Source organism: Salmo salar, chromosome 09 (assembly GCF_965601325.2).
Source record: "Salmo salar chromosome 09, fSalSal1, whole genome shotgun sequence".
Taxonomy (NCBI): domain Eukaryota; kingdom Metazoa; phylum Chordata; class Actinopteri; order Salmoniformes; family Salmonidae; genus Salmo; species Salmo salar.
In genome coordinates, this window is record NC_138299.1 from 66,909,446 (window position 1) to 66,931,407 (window position 21,962).

The following is a 21,962-nucleotide window of genomic DNA, read 5'->3' on the forward strand; positions in this document are numbered from 1 at the left end:
TTATTTTCATTATAATTTGTGAGATGCAGTTGCAAGTGGTTTACAAAATTCCCCCAACCTCAGGTCATTTAATTGTCTTATCTTTAAACGACCTCATTTGCGTCGTACCTATGAGGCATGTTTCAAATGATGTTCTGTATGTAGTGTAGCTGTGTGTGAAGCTGTTCTCAGTATCCAACAGACACTACTATGATGTTGTTGTGGCTTCGGTTTCTCAGCCAAAACTAGCAGGTGAAATCTCTGCTATCATTTGGTCAGACCATGCTCCTGATATGCAATTTAACCAGTTTATCTCTTGGTTAAGAAAAATAACAATATGCAAAATATATGAGGTGCAAAAGGTCACTTTCTCACACACTCTCATACACGTGCAGCTCTCACACACATGTGCAAGCTGCTTACGGCTGTGGTAATACAAGATGCTTATGGCTGTGGCATGATTTCCCCTTGATGTGTACTCTTTACCTTCACTGACATACAACTAAACCACTAATGACTGATGCCAAGACAGTCGTTGCTGAGAATAAAATAAACAGACATGACACCATCGGCAGCATAATACTCCTTTGTTTGCACTCTTGGTTCATACGTTAATATCCCATGAACAATAGCATGACAGACACCATTAAAAGATACAGGTTACTTAAAGTTATAACAGTGAATTTTGACAAGTGCATGCTTTTTTCTTAAACAAAAATATGTTTTAAATTCAACTCACTTCGATGTCCACCAGTCTCGAGGCCTTTTTCCGAGACCCTTTCTTTCATTAAACTCTTTGGAAATGTATGGCGTCTCACTTTCCAATGTGGTCGGTGACTTTGTGAGGTCATTACAGGCTGGTGAACATGCCACATACATACAGTGTGGTCACATGATTTATTTTCTCCAATTGGCCTTCAGATCAGATGTTTGTATCTAATTAAGCAGCCTTCCCCTTTGATGCCTTTTAGCATCTTTAAGCCCATATCTGATCTTTATCAAGATGATATGCATATTTTATGAAAGAATAGAGAGAAACCTAAGACCTGAGAAAATATTGTGCTGCAAAGATGGATACAGAAGTTACAGTGTCGTTCACTCCAAGTCATCCACCAAACATACATCAGCCGTCATACAAAAGTCTACCTCTCACACACTCCCAGTGTCTAAAACAATTTGACATAGCAAAACAGAAAAACAAAGAATGACGAAGAAAAGACATTGACAAAAAACACCTAGATGGTTTCAATCGTAAATTGAAGCCACCTCATTCTTCATAAGTACCAATACACTTCCTATTTATCAAGTAACACCTTTCAGGTAGATGTACTTCCTTTATCTGGTATATATGTAACTGTCCCTTTGATATTATTTTATATTTTTATAATAAATATGGAGAATCAAGTGGGAGCCAAAGGAACATCAGGTGAAGGACACACTGACTGTTTGTCGCCTTGGTAGGTAGTGCTTCCTTCTACAGTGCAGGATTTGACATTTGCACGTTAGTAGTATTCTAAAGCACAAACAGCCAGCAGCCCGCCTTTTGATCCTGCATGTTCCACACAACCCTCCCACTTTCATTCCTCCACCCACCCATCTATCCGTCACCCATACATCTCTTCATCCATTCCTGGATAATTCTCCCCATCTCCTCAGTCATTGTTTACCGCGTCTCAAGTACATCCTTTTCTTTCTTTCTTTTCCTCCCAATCGCGTCTACTGGGTCTTCCTTGCAGCTGCGGTGGCTTCTGTTTTAGCTGCGGCGGCCTCCTTGGTCTTGTCAATGTAGGCCTCGTGGAAGAACTGACAGAAGAGCACAAAGTAGCTGAGGTACATGAGCGAGGACCACACAATGTTCTGCATGTGCGACGGGCACTCCTGACCCTGCTGCATCCACGAGTACACCAGGTAGTTCACCACGCAGCCCACCAGCATCTGGGTGATCTGCGTGAGCGTGATGAACATGGCGAATTTCCTTGAGACCTTGAAGCCAACCGCCCTCAGGGCGTAGTAGGAGTACATGACGGCGTGAACCAGGTAGTTCATGGTCATGAACCAGCCACCGCCGGCCACCATGTCCTTGTAAGAATACCAGGAGTACAGCAGAACAGTCATGTGATGGTACCAGTGGAGAAAGATGAGCTTCTGCTTCCGCAGCACAATGAACAGGGTGTCACCTGCATAGTGGGTGTGGAGAGAGAGTGAGAGAGATGGAATATAGAGGGAAGGACAAAGAAAGTATACAAAAAGTGAGAGACAGAGACAGAGACATTGAGAGAGAGAAAGAGTTAGAAAAGGGGAAGGAAATGGACATTTCACAGTTACAAATTGAAAGGAACAAAAGCTAAGACATTTCAGGTAACACTTATTACTAGCACTGAGTTCGACTTCGATGTTATCTTCTAATACCATGTTCTTGGCAAATCAATGTTGTAAGATCATGATGACAATATGTAGGCATGATAAGACAAAGTGAGGACCCAAATAAATCTTTACTGTGCTCTACAACTTGGCTTTATATTTGTCTTTATAAGTGGATACTGTATCTCTGGTCCTGTTTAATACATCTAGGTCTGAAATGCACTATGGGTTCACTCAGAATCTTTATGCTGTAGGTGTACTTTCACGTCAACATATAATAACAATGTCTGCGAACAGAGCAGTCTCCGGGGTGTATCGGTTTTAAAGGTTTGGGGAAGAAAATGAAACTTTGCTCTGTGAAACGGGGCCCACCATACCTGACTAATTGGTGAACCCACTGCTTGAAAGTGGAAAACTACCAGAGGATTCAGAGTTAGCTCTGTGCCCCCGTCTGTGTGTGTGAGAGAGTGTGTGTTTGTACAGCATCTCTCTCTCTCTCTTTCTCTCTCTTTTCTCCCTCTCTATCTCTCTGCCTCCCATATGCCTCTGTGACAGCAAGCAGTGCCTTGGCTAAGTGGCTGCTATGTTCCATTTGCAGGCCTCAATGTGTTGGTCACGGGCCAGCAGGTTTGGCTCCACCCAACCAAAGCGCTAGAGCCAAGTTAAGGATAGGGGCTTCTATCCCCCTCCATGTGCCCCTGAGATGGAGCTCCTGCTATGGGCTCGTACTCAGAGCTGACAGGGTGTGGAGCCCCAGTGACCGCAGGACTGGGCAAATACAAAAGAGCAAAACAGGAAGAAAATGCGTTCCCAGACAGACTTTGGCGACGAGAGAAAGGTCATCCAAACTTGCACCCGTTGGGGTGAGAGGGCACGCCTGTCGCTGAGGGCATTGAGGACAGAAAAGATCATCGAAGATGTCATTTGTTTCTTGAGCTACTGTGTGTGAAATGTCTGACATGGCAGCATTTTCATGCCTACAGATCCGTGTGCCGATCCTCGGATGGGTTATTTCAGCCACATGGGAGCAGAGATATTTCATGTAAATTATTAACATATTTTCATATGTCCAATACCACAAAGTCTCATAAACCACAATGGACACAAAAAGGCATTCACATGTCAAACACTTTCTTACAGATAATGGTAGTAGTAGTAGTATACTAGTAGTAGTAGTAGTAGTATACTAGTGGTAGTAGTAGTAGAAGTCAGTCATCTTACCCAATTCTGGTGCTTTACTGAGCACAAAGGCGTAGGCCCAGAACTTGCTGACCGGCCCATTGTAGAAGCTCTGATCACACACTGACTGCTTGAGCCCTTTAGTCATCAGAATGTATGTCATGTAGCTCCCAGTGCGGACAGCACCAAATATACTGGACAAGAGAGAGAGAGACAGAGAAAACAGTTAGCAGAATACACTAAGTCAAGCCCAAGAACCCTGAAATACGGTCACTCCTGCCACAGCAAAGTTTGTACAGCATCGTTGTTTACACAACTACTGCCTATGCACACATGTGAAAATTTGCAGCACGAGGACTTCTACACAGTGAGTTCTTTACTCAAAACTATCCGGAACATACCTTTATAATTTACCTGATAGTTATATATAGCTATTTAATGCTATACAACATGCTTACAGCATGTGCATTGACTGTGTTAACGTTCCCCAACAAGAAACCAAAAATCGGCACTCAACAGAAATAGGGAACTAACAAATGACCAACTGACAACCAGAACGAAACAGGTGGGGTTTTAAAATGGGTTCTAAAAGGCATCCATAGGGGTACTTACTGACTGGGTGCTTGCCAAGCCAACTCAAGTAAGGTCTTAACAAACACTCACCATGGACATCCACTAGACTTGCCTGACATCAGACAAACTAATGGAAAAGAAAACCCACAACAACTTAGGTAATGGAGTGCAAATAAATGTGGAGCAAACCAAACAGGGGAGACATGAGATAAAAACTTAAAGAGGAAGAGCTAAACAGCGGTGTCGCTCTTCCGACATCGCTCATGCCAAGTTGAGAACTCCACCAGCCACTCTGCAAGCACAGGTGAAACTACCGACTGACTAATGAGGCGACAGGTGCAACACATCCTGACCAATGAGGACATTTCAAATCAGGGCAAGCCACACCCAAACAGAGCCAACCTCGAAATTGAAATCGAGCAAAACCCCGAAAACCCATAACAACTGGACCGGTGTTGAAAATATCTGCTGCCACTTACCTAAACACTGCGAGAGTGAGGGACCACAGCACCAACGGTTTCCTCAGCTCAAACTTCTCCCTTCGTTTCATCACACGGCGACCGCCTAGTATGAAGGCAGCGTAGAAGGCTGAGAAAAGGAATGACTTCTTCCTGTAAAGGATGGAGTTTTGTGAACATTACGCATTCGACACTCACTGCTACCTGTGGTGGACAGTCAAGTAGTGTAAGAACAGGGGGAGTAAAATATGCAGTAGTACTTTATGATGACATTTTTTTCCTTTAGTTTATTCAGTAAATATTTTCTTAACTCTATTTCTTGAACTGCGTTGTTGGTTAAGGGCTTGCAAGTAAGCATTTCACGGTAAGGTCTACACCTGTTGTATTTGGCGAATGTGACAAATAAAATGTGATTTGATGAGATTTCTTTGAAAACCCTAGACCTTGCAAAACGTAAATGGCAATAACTTCCCTCCATTCTGCACCATCAGCTTCGTATGGTGGCAACAGCACTGTTTATTGCTCTTTTCAGCTGACTAGGTTAGAACCAGGAGATAAGTGCACTATTTTGCGTAGCTTCCCTGTGAAAAATGGTTGGAGAGGAAAAAGGAGAAAGCTCATTTAGGGTAATGACGATCAAAGTTAGGTTGAGGAAGAAAATGTGGCTTGTCATTATGCTTGAGTTCTCTAACTATGATAGCAAAGGCGTCGCCTCTCGGCCCATCTGCCATCCTCCCAGCCAGATTGGAGTTGTTTTTGGAGTTGTCAATTCAATGCAGGAGAGATATGACCTAAAAAGTCCACTCACACCACCTTCTTTGCTCTGCCCATCCTTATAACACAAGTTTCCAGAACCAATTCCCAGAAGCATTATAGGGATCATATGCCCCCTTTCTGGTCAATGCACTTCCCCCCATATAACCACGAACATCCTCTTTCCATGAACCAGAGGTACATTTAGGAAGTAGATGGGAAGTTTACCTTTAGGCACAAGCTATATACATTTATGGATAGATCCATTTGCTTTGAAGTGAAGGAAGAACTGTTTCCTGACCAACAAAAAAAGGCTCTGTAAACAAAGTAAATCTGACATTATAGAAATGTAATAGATCCTAACTTCCTATAGGGACACTCCCTAACTAGCCTGTGTTGACCATGTGAATAATGTAATACTGACAGAACTCCTGTAACACTTCTGAACAATCTTACACCAAACAATATCTTGAAAGGACATTACTGTTATTGACGACATGTCACTCTTTGTGCAAAATGCACGAAATGAAAGCTTACAGGCTTGATAACTGATTGAACAAAGGACAAAGCAGTGCAGTTAAAGTCCAAAGAATCTGCTTTCACACAATGAGCGCAGAATGTCCTCGTTGTTTCGATGTAAATAAACAAGTGTGAAGAACGGAGCGACTCAGAGTAAGAACCCTACTTAGCGAGGCAGAGCGAATTCTAGATGAGCAACAATCCCCACATTCCTCACACACTGTCTTCAGACTGAAAAAAGGTTAAAGGTCACAATGATAAATGGCCTTCAGTGTGATTCCTCATAACAGTACGAAGCTTCAGAGATGTGGATATTATGAAGTAGAGGACAAAATACCCTTTTCACACTATTGCACCAAACCCAAACCAAACTCTGCTTTTATTTATTTATTTTCTTTTCATTGTCCTTTTCAGCACAGTTCCTAGAAACCAGGTAACCAGGTCAGCTCAGTACAGCTTTGGTTCAGCTCGGTTTGTCTCAGTAGTGTGAAAAGCCCTACAGAGTACGGTCTGAATGAGGTACAATAACATGAGAGGAGGTATTGCTATTGGGAAAAACCCACAAAGTTCAGAGAAAACCTGAGGCATGGTCAAAGTCTACAAATGCGTTCAAGGGGGCTGTCTCTCTCCTTGCTTGATCAGGTCAGCTGTGGCCAAACTATGCCTCCAGGAATGGAAATTCATTTGAGATGTCAGTGTGAATTCACATCATGTCTCCATGACTCGTAGTAGCTGCAAGTGGCAAGAGCATTCAAGTCGGAGCTTCCATTAGGGCTGAATGTGTCTCTTGCTGCCTCTCTATTCCTCGGTCAGAGTACATTGAAGATTCCTCTAGATGCTTATCACTGGTCAGTTTAGCATTATCATCATGGTTAAGGTTATGATTGGGGGAGTATAAGCTGATCCTAGATCTGTGCCTCTAAGCAACTTATAACAGAGCAGCTCTGTCAGGGTTATAGTCAGGATATGCAATCATCTCTGAATGACAACATCAGAGAAGGTGTACTAATCCATCTTCACCTGAAACAAGATTTATGCACTGCACTTCAAACAATTCCCAAAAAATAGACTTTCTTGGCACTGGACTCATTTCTTCATGACTGATTTATTTGTTCTCTACTCCTTTCTGACAATATTGAACCACAAAGCGACATGAGACAGGATATATTTAGGTGAAAACTCAGTTTGTAAAATAACAAAAAAGTGTCTGCTTAAATGTAAATGCAATGCTATTTGGAAACCCCAAATGACAGGACACTGTACACCATGAATGCTGTTGCTGACTAATAACAATGGCACAACCCACTGGGCAAAAACTGGTTGAATCAACGTTGTTTCCATATCATCTGAAAAATAAAAATGTTACGTAATGAAGCTGAATAGATGTGGAAAACTGATCATATTTTTTAGAAGTCATCAACGTAAGGGATTGAATGTATTTTTTTCCATCCAACTTTTAACTTAAATGACATTGTGGAATGTTTTGTTGATTTCACATTGAATTACCATTAGTTGACAACTCAACCAGTGGTAGACATTTTTCTTCATCAGTATATCACACCTCTCACATCCCTGAGAACTATCCAACAGAGCTCCTCTTTTTGCCAGTCATCATCACCATCCGTGGAGAGCCAGCCAGCTCCCATGCATTCCCTTATCATTTGGTGAGACTTGCTGGGCGGTAGCCGAGTCTGTGTACCAAAGCCACTGCTGGAGCTAAGAAAACATTAGGGGCTGGTCGAAAGCATTTCTGATAGAGCGAGCAAAGCAGTGGCGGGGATCGCATTCCCTCGTATGTCTGCATCATGCATCAGGTCATCCTGTCAAACAGAGCTAGCAAGTATATATATATATATATACTGCTCAAAAAAATAAAGGGAACACTTAAACAACACATCCTAAATCTGAATGAAAGAAATAATCTTATTAAATACCTTTTTCTTTACATAGTTGAATGTGCTGACAACAAAATCACACAAAAATAATCAATGGAAATCCAATTTATCAACCCATGGAGGTCTGGATTTGGAGTCACACTCAAAATTAAAGTGGAAAACCACACTACAGGCTGATCCAACTTTGACGTAATGTCCTTAAAACAAGTCAAAATGAGGCTCAGTAGTGTGTGTGGCCTCCACGTGCTTGTATGACCTCCCTACAACGCCTGGGCATGCTCCTGATGAGGTGGCGGATGGTCTCCTGAGGGATCTCCTCCCAGACCTGGACTAAAGCATCCGCCAACTCCTAGACAGTCTGTGGAGCAACGTGGCATTGGTGGATGGAGCGAGACATGATGTCCCAGATGTGCTCAATTGGATTCAGGTCTGGGGAACGGGCGGGCCAGTCCATAGCATCAATGCCTTCCTCTTGCAGGAACTGCTGACACACTCCAGCCACATGATGTCTAGCATTGTATTGCATTAGGAGGAACCCAGGGCCAACCACACCAGCATATGGTCTCACAAGGGGTCTGAGGATCTCATCTCGGTACCTAATGGCAGTCAGGCTACCTCTGGCGAGCACATGGAGGGCTGTGCGGCCCCCCAAAGAAATGTCACCCCACACCATGACTGACCCACCGCCAAACCGGTCATGCTGGAGGATGTTGCAGGAAGCAGAACGTTCTCCACGGCGTCTCCAGACTCTGTCACGTCTGTCACGTGCTCAGTGTGAACCTGCTTTCATCTGTGAAGAGCACAGGGCGCCAGTGGTGAATTTGCCAATCTTGGTGTTCTCTGGAACATGCCAAACGTGCTGCACGGTGTTGGGCTGTAAGCACAACCCCCACCTGTGGATGTCGGGCCCTCATTACCACCCTCATGGAGTCTGTTTCTGACCGTTTGAGCAGACACATGCACATTTGTGGCCTGCTGGAGGTCATTTTAAAGGGCTCTGGCAGTGCTTCTCCTGCTCCTCCTTGCACAAAGGTGGAGGTAGCGGTCCTGCTGCTGGGTTGTTGCCCTCCTACGGCCTCCTCCACATCTCCTGATGTACTGGCCTGTCTCCTGGTAGCGCCTCCATGCTCTGGACACTACGCTGACAGACAAAGCAAACCTTCTTGCCACAGCTCACATTGATGTGCCATCCTGGATGAGCTGCACTACCTGAGCCACTTGTGTGGGTTGTAGACTCCGTCTCATGCTACCACTAGAGTGAAAGCACCGCCAGCATTCAAAAGTGACCAAAACATCAGCCAGGAAGCATAGGAACTGAGAAGTGGTCTGTGGTCCCCACCTGCAGAACCACCCCTTTATTGGGGGTGTCTTGCTAATTGCCTATAATTTCCACCTGTTGTCTATTCCATTTGCACAACAGCATGTGAAACAGTGTTGCTTCCTAAGTGGACAGTTTGATTTCACAGAAGTGTGATTGACTTGGAGTTACATTGTGTTGTTTAAGTGTTCCCTTTATTTTTTTGAGCAGTGTATATATATATATATATATATATATATATATATATAGCGAGAGAGAGAGAGAGAGAGAGAGAGAGAGAGAGAGAGAGAGAGAGAGAGAGAGAGAGAGAGAGAGAGAGAGAGAGAGAGAGAGAGAGAGAGAGAGAGAGAGAGAGAGAGAGAGAGAGAGAGAGAGAGAGAGAGAGAGAGAGAGAGAGAGAGAGAGAGAGAGAGATAGATAGATAGATAGATAGATATATAAATAAAACGTTGATGACTTAATATTTAGGTCATAGAACTAATGACTGAACCTGGTTTTAATCATAATGTAGGATCGCACAACACTGGATCATAACGACAAGCACATACTGCAACTCTGTGTGTTTACTTGTGGAAGAATATGTCCATTGGTTTGGGGCTTTATTGAAAAATCGGTGAAGTAATTATCTTGCTCTGCAAATATTTAAACAGTATAAGAGGCCTTTTTCAGAGCGAGAGACTAGGGAAAGTGTGAACATTTCTAAACAAATCTTAACTGAAGGCACAAATCACACCTGAGCAAGATACTGTACAATGGCAGGAACTATTTGGCTCAATTTCTGTAATACAAAGCAGTCTTTCAATTTTGCTGGCTAGATCTGCACACACCTTCCAAGCAGTTCACAATAAGTGGCCCTTCCCCTCCCCCTAGCTGTGTTGGTGAAAGCTGGTAGCTATCCTGCTGTGTAACTTAGATCTGTATTAGCTGGAGCAGGAGATTTCTCCCCTTATGTAACACTGACTTTGCAGTGTGAGGATGAGTGTGTATGTGTGTTCAGTCTTGGAGCTGCCCTCACAGTAAGGTGACTGAGTTTAGGGTGAACAGCTTTGTCTCCTGGCTATCTTTGGTTGTTTGTAGGTTGGACAGTAGCAGAGGAATCAGTAGTGGTGTTAAGTCAGATCCCTTAAGTCAGGTACGCCAAACTTTTGGTTCCGTAACAAACTGATACGTAAGGCCAAGCTATAAATAAGTCCTGAATATTACAGATTCTGAGTCTATTTCAGTGGTGTACGAGTACTATGGGCTTGGAAAGGAATATACAGTGTTTCTTGCATCGAACAAAACCGAACCTTGTCACCAGGCTCGAATTTCTGGCCCATAGAGCCTGGTAACAGTGTGGGAATGTTTGGAACATTGTGGGTGTGGATCTACTGAGTGACATGCTAATCAATTTGTATTCTGAGAAAATCACACGACTATGAGGTGTGGCTCTAAATCAAGGCAGGAGAGAGTCGTCACTAATCAACACAGACACAAAGTCATAAACCCTGCCTATTTCTACAATTTCTGTTCTTAAAATCTGATTTTAAACCTAACCACACTATAACCTGATGCTTAAACCTAAATTAAGCTTAAATTAACTAGTTTTAAATTTGTGGCTATGGAAGCTAGTGGAAACCGAGAGGGAGCAAGCCTCCGACAGTTGTATTAGATTATGAAAATCACATTATCCATATTATTTGGGTGAGCCCAATTGATTCTGAGTTCAGGCATATAATGTTGATATTGTACGTGAAAACTAATTCTAAGATGCGTACTTTCAGATTTTCCGAACTCACTTCCTTGCTTAAATCACTTGCACTGCTTGTGCTTTGAAGTCCACAAAGTAGGGGGAAGGTTCTAAAGGTTGTGCTAGATAGTGATAGACTGAGAGATCACCCAGTTGTTGCCGTTCCTGCCATAGACTCCCATTAAAGTTCCATTCTGTGGTGTTGTGAAACCAGACAGGTTGACAGAGAGAGAGCCATCTGTTGGACAAGATTATACAAAATCTAACACTAAAAAGTGTTACTTTATGTATACGGCAGTGTATTTCATGAAAAGGGGAAGAAGAATGAGTTCCAAAATTATATGATTATTTCAAGTTGTACTTCGCCAAAATCGCTCCGCTATTTCCTAGTTGCTGAAACTCGAATAGTTTGCTTCATTTCTCAGAACAAAGCCTTTAGACTGACGAGTTTCAGAAGACAGTTATTTGTTTCTGGCCGTTTTAAGCCTGTAACGAACCCACAAATTCTGATGCTCCAGATACTCAACTAGTCTAAAGGCCAGTTTTATTGCTTTATTGCTCTTTCCTCTGTTAGCATCTTAACTCTCAGCTGGGACTGTGACGAGATGGCAGAGTCAAATTTGAGAGAGGGTTTTTCTCTTGAGAAACGTTCACAGGGAGTCACCCAATATCTTCAGCTCTGTCTCCCCAATTCAGATGAGCTGCTGGGTGAATCAACGTCAAGCCATGGGGTGTGCTCTGGGTCGATGCAGTCAGCAGCAATCATCATCTTTGCAGCCTGTCCTTCTGGGAAAAGCAGCATGCAAAACATTACTCCCAGGAGTCGATACCATAACTCATTGGAGACCAGCTAGCTGGCCTAACCTTAGAGAAAGGAAAATTCTAACCTTTGTCAGAGAGTCACAATCAGTGATGATGTAGTATTAGCTACCGAGGGGAGAGGAAGCCGATCTAGTACACAATGTTCTGAAAACCATATGTTAGAGCTTGGTGAGAGCGTGGTAGTTCTGTAGTTATTTTGCATACAACCTTCCCACAACTTTCTGGGAATGGTGCAGGATAGTTGTTTAGCTTTGAAACATTCTCAGCACATTTAAGGAACTTCACAAAAATGTTATAGGAATGTTCTAGGAACGTTCTGCAACTGGTTTGACATTGGTAATGTTCTCAAATTGTTCCGAGAACGTCAAGAAACAATGTTCTTCTGTGGGAATTTCAGTACTTCCACAGAACATTCCATACAAGTTCCAATGTGGTTCTGATTAATGTCATATTTTTACTACATTCAGGGAATATTTAAAAAATTGTCTGACTGAAGCACAGTTCTCAGAACATTCAGAGAATATATGGTTTCTCTTTTATGTCAGTTCCTGGCAATATTCTGAGAATGTTCTAAAAAAATGTAAATCTACACATTAACATTAATAAGCTTTACATTCCGTTCTCAGGACATGAAGAAAACATTCCATAAAAATCATAAGGAAACGTTAGCAACATTCAGAACATGTTTCTAAGAATGTTGTTTGAAAACATATAGTACATTCCGTTCTCAGCGTCAACCAAACTCACTCTAGGTGTGTTGGCCATGCCCACCTATTGGGCACACCTGACTTAATGAGTATATATGTTATATATATGTTTTCATTACTAATGCCAAAACAAATTAATGTCCATGTTGTCCTACTGTATCTGTGCTTGGAGTTCAGAAAAGTGAATCCCAAATAAGATAGCAAATAACCTTTAAATGTAGTTCTTACAGTGTTAAGAAAACTTTAAATAATAACCATAACAAAATGATCACAACATTTAGAGAATGTTCTCAGAATGTTATTTAATAACCTTAAAATAACCTATAATTTCCATCCAGCCTATCAGAAGGCAAGTTGACGCATATTGCTTACACCTACAGTTTCCAATCCCTTCAAATGTATAGGAGTTCCTAGGAGGTAGGGGTCCCTTTCGAATGAACCCATTGAGAGTGCATTCTCCACCCAGTGATTAGAGCTCTAGGAATCCATGACAAAAGCTGCAAATGTTCTTGGCAGCTGAACAAAGATTTAATAAGCAGACAAGTTGGACTGGATCAGTAACATGAGTAACATGAGACTGCAGGAGGAACAGTAATCTTCCTAAGACCTACAAGTCTGTTTTCATTAATGGGCACATCCTCAATAGTACAGCATACAGACAATACCATTTGTCTTGCACATCTAAACCTCAACTAACTTTTAATAAGAGCAACAAATCTATCATCATAATGCTCTGACAGAACCATCCAAAATTTGAACAAAGAGCACAATAAATACTGTATGTCCACGCAACAAGCTAACATGGTATCCCATCATGCTTTGTTGGGGTCTACAGCACTTCCTTCAGAATTGCACAAAACAACTGATTCTACAATGACATGCAGTCACCCAAGAGGATGGTATCCAATTGCTTGGAAGCCCATTGAGGGTTTCAACGACTGAATACACTACACAACTTGAGCAACCATCACTGACGCTGAGCAATTGGGACATCTGTGGGGAATCGAGTGAGAATGACTCAGCAGGTAAATGGAATATATGTGTATTTCAGTGGCAGGCAGCCACAGTGTGCTGGACATTGAGACCAACCTTAATCTTAATTGCAGGCAGATAGCCAGCTGTGAGCTGATCTGTAAGGTTGTTGTTTGGACACTTGCTGGCACAGAGCCATACACTCATGTTTACAATTATGCTTATCCTATTGCAATTGAACGGTGATCTCTTGTGAAAAAAATCTGTTTAATATCATCATCTAAATGTCACAGTGCCACTTTGTTGGCTCACTGCAAGAGAAAAGGTTTCTTAATCCATGAAATGTCTATATATTCCTGAGAAACAATTATGCAAACAAAATATGACACCAGGGGCAGCTTACTTAGCCATTAAGTGAGGGTAGCTATATGCTGATTGTCAAGTTAAGCACACTGGCCCTGAAGCCGTTGCAGTGATGCAAGCCTGGATTGGCCAGACGCCATTTCCAGAAATGCTGAGTCAACCATTACTCTTCTCTCCTGTTTGTATAATTGAGCACCCCAATAGCTGAGAGGCAGCAGAGAACAACCCTTGTTACAACAACGAGGCAAGGTTTGCATAAGCTTGATTGTTCGCAGTTGTTCACAAAAGAGCTTATCATCTGTCCTCACTTCCCCCAGGGGTTTTGTTCTCGCTGGACTCAGGTGCACTTTCCATAAGTCTATATTAGTACTGGCTGCTACAGAGTCCATCCCTGCAACCATTTCATCACACAGTAGTCAATAGACAGCTACTACAGCAGCCTAGTAGCCTACCATTAAACATTTCCTCTTTCCCATTGGTGTTTGGTAGGCCTCAACATAGCCCATTCAAGAAATTTGATGAGAGAGAAGGGGTTTTTCCCACATAGTGAGAACACATTTCAATTACAGTGCCACAGAGTTTGAAAGTGTTCTTTTGATGAGAACATGGATCAGAACGTGTCATTAAGGTATTTGGTTTGATTGAATAGGACCCCAAAGATTGAAGGCAGTTCAAATCTGCCAAAAAATCTATCACACATGAAGCAATGCATTGTTATTGTATCTGTATGGCAGAGAAAGAAACAGGTTGGTTAAAATGAAATGCTTATTTTCCACTCTAGGAGTTTATGTTGAAGGGCTGCAACTATTTACAACTACTTTTCCTACTCTAAAATCTCTCTCAAACCATGTTACATGTTCATACACCTATTGTAGGGCTCTTTCTATTTCATTTTCTTTTGGGTGAATATGACTAACCACTCATGAATGATTATTTCCTCTGAGAACCATGCAATACAGTCTTGCCAGGCAGACATCCCTGCTGCAAACGCTTCCCAGAAGAGTCAGCACAGATCAGCTGCGATGTGATTGGCTAGCACTCTGTCAGCAGACATCATTCTATTGGTCAGTTGGTAGTACCAACTCATGGACAGCTCCTGCACAATGTTTCCACTATTGGTCAGTTGGTAGTACCAACTCATGGACAGCTCCTGCACAATGTTTCCACTATTGGTCAGTTGGTAGTACCAACTCATGGACAGCTCCTGCACAATGTTTCCACACAGTTGATTCTGACAAGGATCACATTTGTACTCACCCAGGAACGTTTCCATTTTAAATTAAGTGTTTTATTGCAACATAAATGTTTCTACTATAACAAATGACCACACTTATTTTAGCTACTTTATAGTTTTGTAGCCTACCCATAAACCAGCATGTGGCAGTAGTGTAGGTTGCTGCTGTTGCTGCGTTACAACATTGATTTCTCACTGTCCATTGAAGGTTTTTCAAAAGGTATAAATACTTGGAGCATCTGTTTGAACGTCAATTTATAACCAATGCTATCCCATTAAACCCAACTCCACGATTTACGATGGAGTTGAACAACATAAAACACGACTGATTTCAGCACCCAAAGACCAGCCCGCAAATACACATGTTGGTGCTGACATCTTCAGGACAGGAATACCGGTTTACTTAACGGAGGAATAAACACACATGTTCATCATTGGTGTTTTAACCAGAACGGGGGAAAATGCGCTTTATTTATTTTCGCACATGCGCAGTCATACATCTCTCATAGGGCATGACTGTACCAGTGTAAGAACACAATTCAACAACATATTAGTCCACATGCCAACACCCCCACTTGCTCTTATACTGTACAAGTCGTATTCAACCTAACTTTATCAACACATTTAGCTTACAGTTATTCATCTCACAAATGTCAGTTTATATTCCAAACATGTAACCCAAGAATTTTTCATTTTTGAACTTCGTTACAGGTTTAGTCAAAACATCTGCAGCCATGTCTGCCGTTGGACAATATTCAATACTTATTTTACCATCACTGAGTGCAGATCGAATGAAATGATATCTGATGTCGACATGTTTACATCTCTGACGACATACTGGGTTCTTTGACAGAGCAATTGCACCTTGGTTATCTTCAAAGATTGTTACTGGTGTATATTGGCACTCACTATCCATCTCGCCCAATAACTGTACAAGGTACAAACTTTCTTGTGTAGTAGCAGCCAGTGCCATGTACTCTGCTTCACATGTAGATAAAGCTACTGTTGGCTGCTTCTTAGACCTCCATGAAATGACAGGTCCACATTTAGTTAAACTAAAACAATACCCTGTTATGCTTCGTCTGTCACTTTGATCTGCTGCCCAATCAGCATCACTATATGCTACGAGGTTGAGTTTTTCCACCCCCTTTTTGTAACACAACTCCTGATTCATTGTTCCCTTCAAGTACCTCAACACATGTTTAGCTGTTATCCAGTGTTGCTCTTTTGGTTCTGATAGGTATTGTGACAGCTTGCTGACAATCCAACTGATATCCGGTCTTGTACATGTCATCACATATATCAAGCTGCCTATCACTTCACGATACCTTTTTGAATCAATAAGTTCACCATCACCATCAAAGTTTAGTTTTTGTTCACATGGTGTTGACCTTGTCTTACAGTCTGACATACCAAACCTTTCCAGTATCTTTGTTATGTACCTTGTTTGGTTCATCGTTATTTTCCCTTCACTTTGTGTAAAATCAATGCCTAGGAAATGTCCAAGCCTCCCAAGATCTTTCATCTTAAATTTTTCACTTAACATTTCTTTTACACTTGTGAGTGAGTCACTATCACTAGCAGCGATAATTAGATCATCGACCCAAATTATCAAAATGATCCTTTCTGTTGCAGTTTGTTTGTTATAAACACAGTGATCAGCTGGGTTCTGTGTAAAACCATTTTCACTAAGGTGATCATGCAACATTTTGTTCCAGTTCCTTCCTGACTGTTTCAGGCCGTACAATGACTTGTTCAGTTTACAGACTAGTTGCTCACCTGTATCTGACCTGACTTCAAAACCCTCTGGTTGCTCCATGTACACTTCACAGTCAATAGGAGCATGTAGATATGCTGTTTTGACATCCATCTGATGTAACTCTAAGTCATACTGAGCTGCTAGCTGCATCAAACAGCGTACTGATGTCATATTTGCAGTTGGAGAAAAAGTCTCCTTATAGTCTATTCCTGCCACTTGACTATACCCCTTTGCAACATATCTTGCCTTGTATGTCTCAGTCTCATCTGAATTGTTTTTGACCGCATAGACCCACCTGCCCCCCACTGCATTTTTACCCTCTGGCAGTGTGGTTAATGTGAATGTATCATTTTCCCTAAGGGAATCCATCTCCTCCTTCATAGCAGTAGCCCAAATCTCTGATTTTGGTGAAATCATTGCTTCTTTGAAGGTTTGTGGTGCATTGCACATTACTCTGTAGCAGTAGTCAACACTAGGTGGTATCTGGTCATCACATTTCACTTTACACTCATAGTCTTTTAAGTACTGGGGTTTCTTCCTCGCTCTGTCTGGATAGCGTGGACTCTGACCATCTGAAGTCTCAATTTGCACATCTTGTGTCTCTTCTGAGTTTTGATCTGCCATCTTGGCTTTCGGCATGGGGTTTTCAAATCTCTCCCCATGAAGATCATCACTGTTTTCCAAATCTGTCTGAGTTTGGTGTTCGACTACACCTTTTGTAACACACTTGACTAATCTGTTTTTAAGAACTTTCCCAGTGTCTGGGTAGTAGACTAGGTATGCTGGACTATTTTTATCATACCCGACAAAAATACCCTTTTCACATCTTGAGTCTAACTTTTTCTTGTTCTGTCTATATGCATAGCAAACAGATCCAAATTCTTTCATCTTTGAAAGATCAGGCTTTCTCCCAGTAAACATGTAGTGTGGAGTCTGTCCTACACGCTTATTGTAACACCTATTGCGAATTACTGCAGCAGTCATTACAGCATATGTCCACAAGTTCTTTGGTAGGTTGCTTTCAAGTAGCATGCATCTTGCCATTTCGAACAGTGTTCTCCAATTTCTCTCAGCGGTCCCATTTTGATGGGGTGAGTAAGGGGCTGAAGTTTCATGTCTTATGGCGTTCTTACTGAGCAGTGACTGGAACTCTTTGGCTGTGAATTCTGTGCCATTATCTGACCTGACACACTTTATTTTCCCATAAGGGGCCACATCAGCAATAAACTTCTCAGTAGCTTTTACAGTATCACTCTTTGCTTTTAGGAAATACACAAAAACTGCCCCTGAATAATCATCCGTAAATGCTAGAGTATATCTGAACCCATCTTTCGCCTCTGGCTCAATAGGGCCAGCCAAATCAGTGTGCACAAGCTCAAGAGCCGCTTTTACCTTTTCATCAGGCTCTCTGTTTCTGCTCTGAACAAATTTTCCCTGAGTGCAGATTTCACAGTTGAGGGTAGATTTGTCAATCTTACCTGTGATTTTCATTCCCTCTGTCACATTTTCTAACTTTGACACATCCTCAAAATTACAGTGGCCAAGAATTTTGTGCCATGTGTGAATATCATAGCACCCATGACATCCATCATCATTTTCATCACTTACAGTGTTAAGATAGTAAAGTCTATCGTACTCCTTGATGTCAAAAGTGGTACCGTTCTTGTGGATGAGCTTGTTACACCCCTGTCGAAAGTTGACTGAAGCTCCGTTGGCTGTCGCTGCTTTAACAGAGAAAATGTCCTGTGGAAACGACGGCACGTACAGCGCCTTCGTCAGCGTTGTTTTTACCCGACGACCCGTGTTGTCTCTCAGGTAAACCTCCGCTGCACCTCTCCTCTCCGCGACACCATTCGTTCTTGTTCCGTCAGCCAGCTCCACGGAATGTTTTTCCGGTTTGAAAGTCTCGTCAAACTCCTTAAACTTCCCGATGTCCGTGACTATATGTGACGTTGCTCCCGTATCAACCATCAGCCCTTTCTGTTTCAGTCCACTAACCTGACAGTCACTTATTCTGAATGCAAATGTGTGGCTTTCAGCATCTGTTGCTTGTTTCACATTGTCTCTTCTTTTTCGTCTGCAATTTGCGTCAGTATGAGTGGATCTCTTGCAAAAACTACACCACTGTCTCCGTTCTTTGCGCTCTCCAGTAACGGTACATTCCCGGGCCTTGTGCCCTTTCTGGCCACAGTTGAAGCAGGTTATCTCGGTCCCTTTATCTCTCCCTCTTGGCCAGCTAACTTTAATGTTACTTGCCTTCATCACGTTGTCGTCAGTGGAAATGGCGCTAAACTTCTCGGTGCTTTCATAGCTCCTCAACTTGGTTTTGAACTTGCCAAAAGTTGTCGGCTCGTCACTCTGCGTAATGTGGATGGCAAACGGCTTAAATGATCCGGGCAAACCTTTCAGAATCATTGCAATCAACAGCCCATCACTTAAAGTCTCTTCAGCATTTCTCAGTGCTGTAATAGCCGTCTCAGCACGAATGATATAGTCCGTAACACTTTCGTCAGCGGCTTTCTGAAGAGAAGTTAGTTCAGTGTAGAGGCTAATCACACGTGGCTTCCCTTTACCTGCATAATGTTCCCTCAATATCTTTAACGCTTTTCTCCCATCATCTGCTGCTTCTCTCATTATCAGGGAAAGACTTTTATCATCCAAAACCTGTATCAATTCGGCGTAGGCTTCTTCATTTTCCTCTCCGTCTTCTTCATCTTCATCCACGCTCAATATGGCGGCCTTTAGCCCAAGCAAACGCAAGTGCCCCAAAAACTTTGTCTCCCATAACTCGTAGTTTTTTTCATCTCCGTCGAAATATAATCTATTCCATCGGCTTCCATGTTCCCTCCTGGGCCCATAACCTGTTGGTGCTGACATCTTCAGGACAGGAATACCGGTTTACTTAACGGAGGAATAAACACACATGTTCATCATTGGTGTTTTAACCAGAACGGGGGAAAATGCGCTTTATTTATTTTCGCACATGCGCAGTCATACATCTCTCATAGGGCATGACTGTACCAGTGTAAGAACACAATTCAACAACATATTAGTCCACATGCCAACAACACACAACATTGTTCTGTGTAATTGCGGGCTATTCTTTGGGTGCTGAAAAGTTTTTAATAAAATGCTCCAGTCCGCCCATACTAGTCGCCGCTCAACTCCATCATAAATTGTGGAACTGAGTTTAGTCAGCTAAACCAAAGCATGAGTGGTAACCTCTTTCAGGCTACAACACTGGTAAACTCAGTGGACGAATTGGACACCGATGGCTATAAAAATGATCAATAAGCATAATGGGGATTTATTTCCTGAAGTCACTTACCAATATTAAGAGGGTGGTGTGATTGCAGATTAAGCATAACCTGCTTATAAGATAAGAGATAAGATCTTAAACCATTTTTGGTGAGCATATGTCCAGAATATGAACATATAGCCTATCCCGGGCAGTGCCATTATTATGTTTCATGTTTGGCTATAATTTGATCACCTTCTTTTTAGGAATGTGGTTGTAATGGTTAGCATCATAGACGTATCGCTCTGTTTCAAAGAATGAGCACGTTTGTTTAGTTATTTTGACCGTTTGGCCACAGAAACGTGCCTAGCGACTCCAAACCGGAGCGCGACGGACGGTAGGCTAGATATAATAGTAATAAACTAACGGTCTACCTCTGTCAGCACCCCGCCTTCCAACGTCAGGTTTCTTTCATTCATAGCCTGCCAGTTGTCACACAAGCTATTGGGCAGCAGTGAATGTAAGATGCCTAAAATAAACATACTACTTCTCTTCACTGACAAATCACTGAAAGTCACATCAGAAGATGCTATGATCAGTCAGTTCACTGACACCAAGGGACCCTTCCTTGATTCATTGTAACTAATGCACAGCAGGCATATATGCATCATAACAATGCTGTGAACATGGTAAACTACTGTGTGCGGACGATACTCTAACTTCATAAGAGCGTTTATTATAGGATAGCCTATAAGCAGACCATAAACTATTTGCAAACTTGACGTTAGCAGCATCCAGAAACATAGGCTATATTATTCTTATTAATGAAATTCCTGTTTCTATTTATAATATGATGACATTATGCTACATATACACCAACAATCATTCCAACATCAATATTATATTTTATACAGCCTACCAGTTTTCTTGCATCCATCGTATGGCTTCGTCCTCGTTGAACTGTTTCTCAAATTCGTACTCTTGCAGAGCCAACACCGACATGTTCTCTGTGAGCTTTCCTATAAACGGAGACAAAATTATATTCTGACGATGTGTTATATTTAACTGAATTCTCTCTATCTCAGCAACACCTCTTTTCTCGCATTGATCTTGCCACTGCCAGAAACTCCCAAATAAATGCGAATGTCCGGCTATATGCCTTCCACCTAGAGCCGGCATACGCCCTCTCCACGAAGGAGTTGGATTCAAGGTCCTAAAGCCCGTTTTAAGTTAACTTCTCCAAGTACAGCAGATCATCACTGTAAGGCCTGTGTGTCAGTCACTGAGACTGCACATGCTTACTACAGCCTATTGGGAAATGTGCAGCAAAAATAAGTCTTCACATGAATCCGAGTTTCCTTTCCTTCTAATAGTGCATCAACATTTGGTAACACTTCATATGCAAACCCTCTTCATGCTGCATTAGAGCACATTCCTAATGCCTTATAAGCCATGCATAACAGGTGCTAATAACACTGCATATAAACGTACATTACAACATCCAAAGAGCATTATTGCTAGTAAATTATAACAGTTTGCTTCATAAGGTATTATAAAGCCTGGCCGTAAATGTGGATGTTATAATACCCTGAATGAAATGCTCCACAGGGGTGTAACGAATCTACGCAAGAGTTATGTATTTTTGCAAGGTTTGCAACTTATAATGCCAGTGTTATACTGCCCTGTATGGAATGCTCCATAGGGATGTAACGACTTCACCAGTCCATGCAGGGATTCCGTATTCAGGTTTGGTCACCAAGGCAGAGTGTGGAATGAGACTATACCACTTAACGAGCACATGCATATTATGCCATCATAAGTGGTAAAGTCTCATTCGACCTTACAGATGTAACTCTGCCTTGAGGGCCAAACCTGAATAAGGAACTCCTGCATGGATTCTCAAGTCGTTACACCCTTGTGGATCATTTCATACAGGGAATTTTAACACTTGCTTCATAGGGCATTATACATTTCTGGTTCTATTCTGCTCCTGGATGTCCCTTAAATTCGCTACATTAGTTAGAGTTATGTCCTATTAGTAGGGTGGTAGGCTGTGGAAAGGTTGCTGGAGTATCATTATGCATTGCTCGACCAGTTGGCACC

General features: G+C 42.1%; 1 protein-coding gene across 1 annotated transcript; it reads right to left on the reverse strand.

Moving 5' to 3' along the window:
• Window positions 1-549: 549 nt before the first annotated feature.
• On the reverse strand, window positions 550-21,000 carry LOC106611586 (very long chain fatty acid elongase 6). Its single transcript, XM_014211954.3, has 4 exons — window positions 20,779-21,000; window positions 4,572-4,703; window positions 3,562-3,713; window positions 550-2,156 (listed from the first exon to the last, which is right to left on the reverse strand). Exons 1-4 carry the CDS (start codon window positions 20,859-20,861, stop codon window positions 1,696-1,698), a joined length of 828 nt encoding a protein of 275 aa, XP_014067429.1. The 5' UTR covers window positions 20,862-21,000; the 3' UTR covers window positions 550-1,695.
• Between the last annotated feature and the right edge of the window lie 962 nt (window positions 21,001-21,962).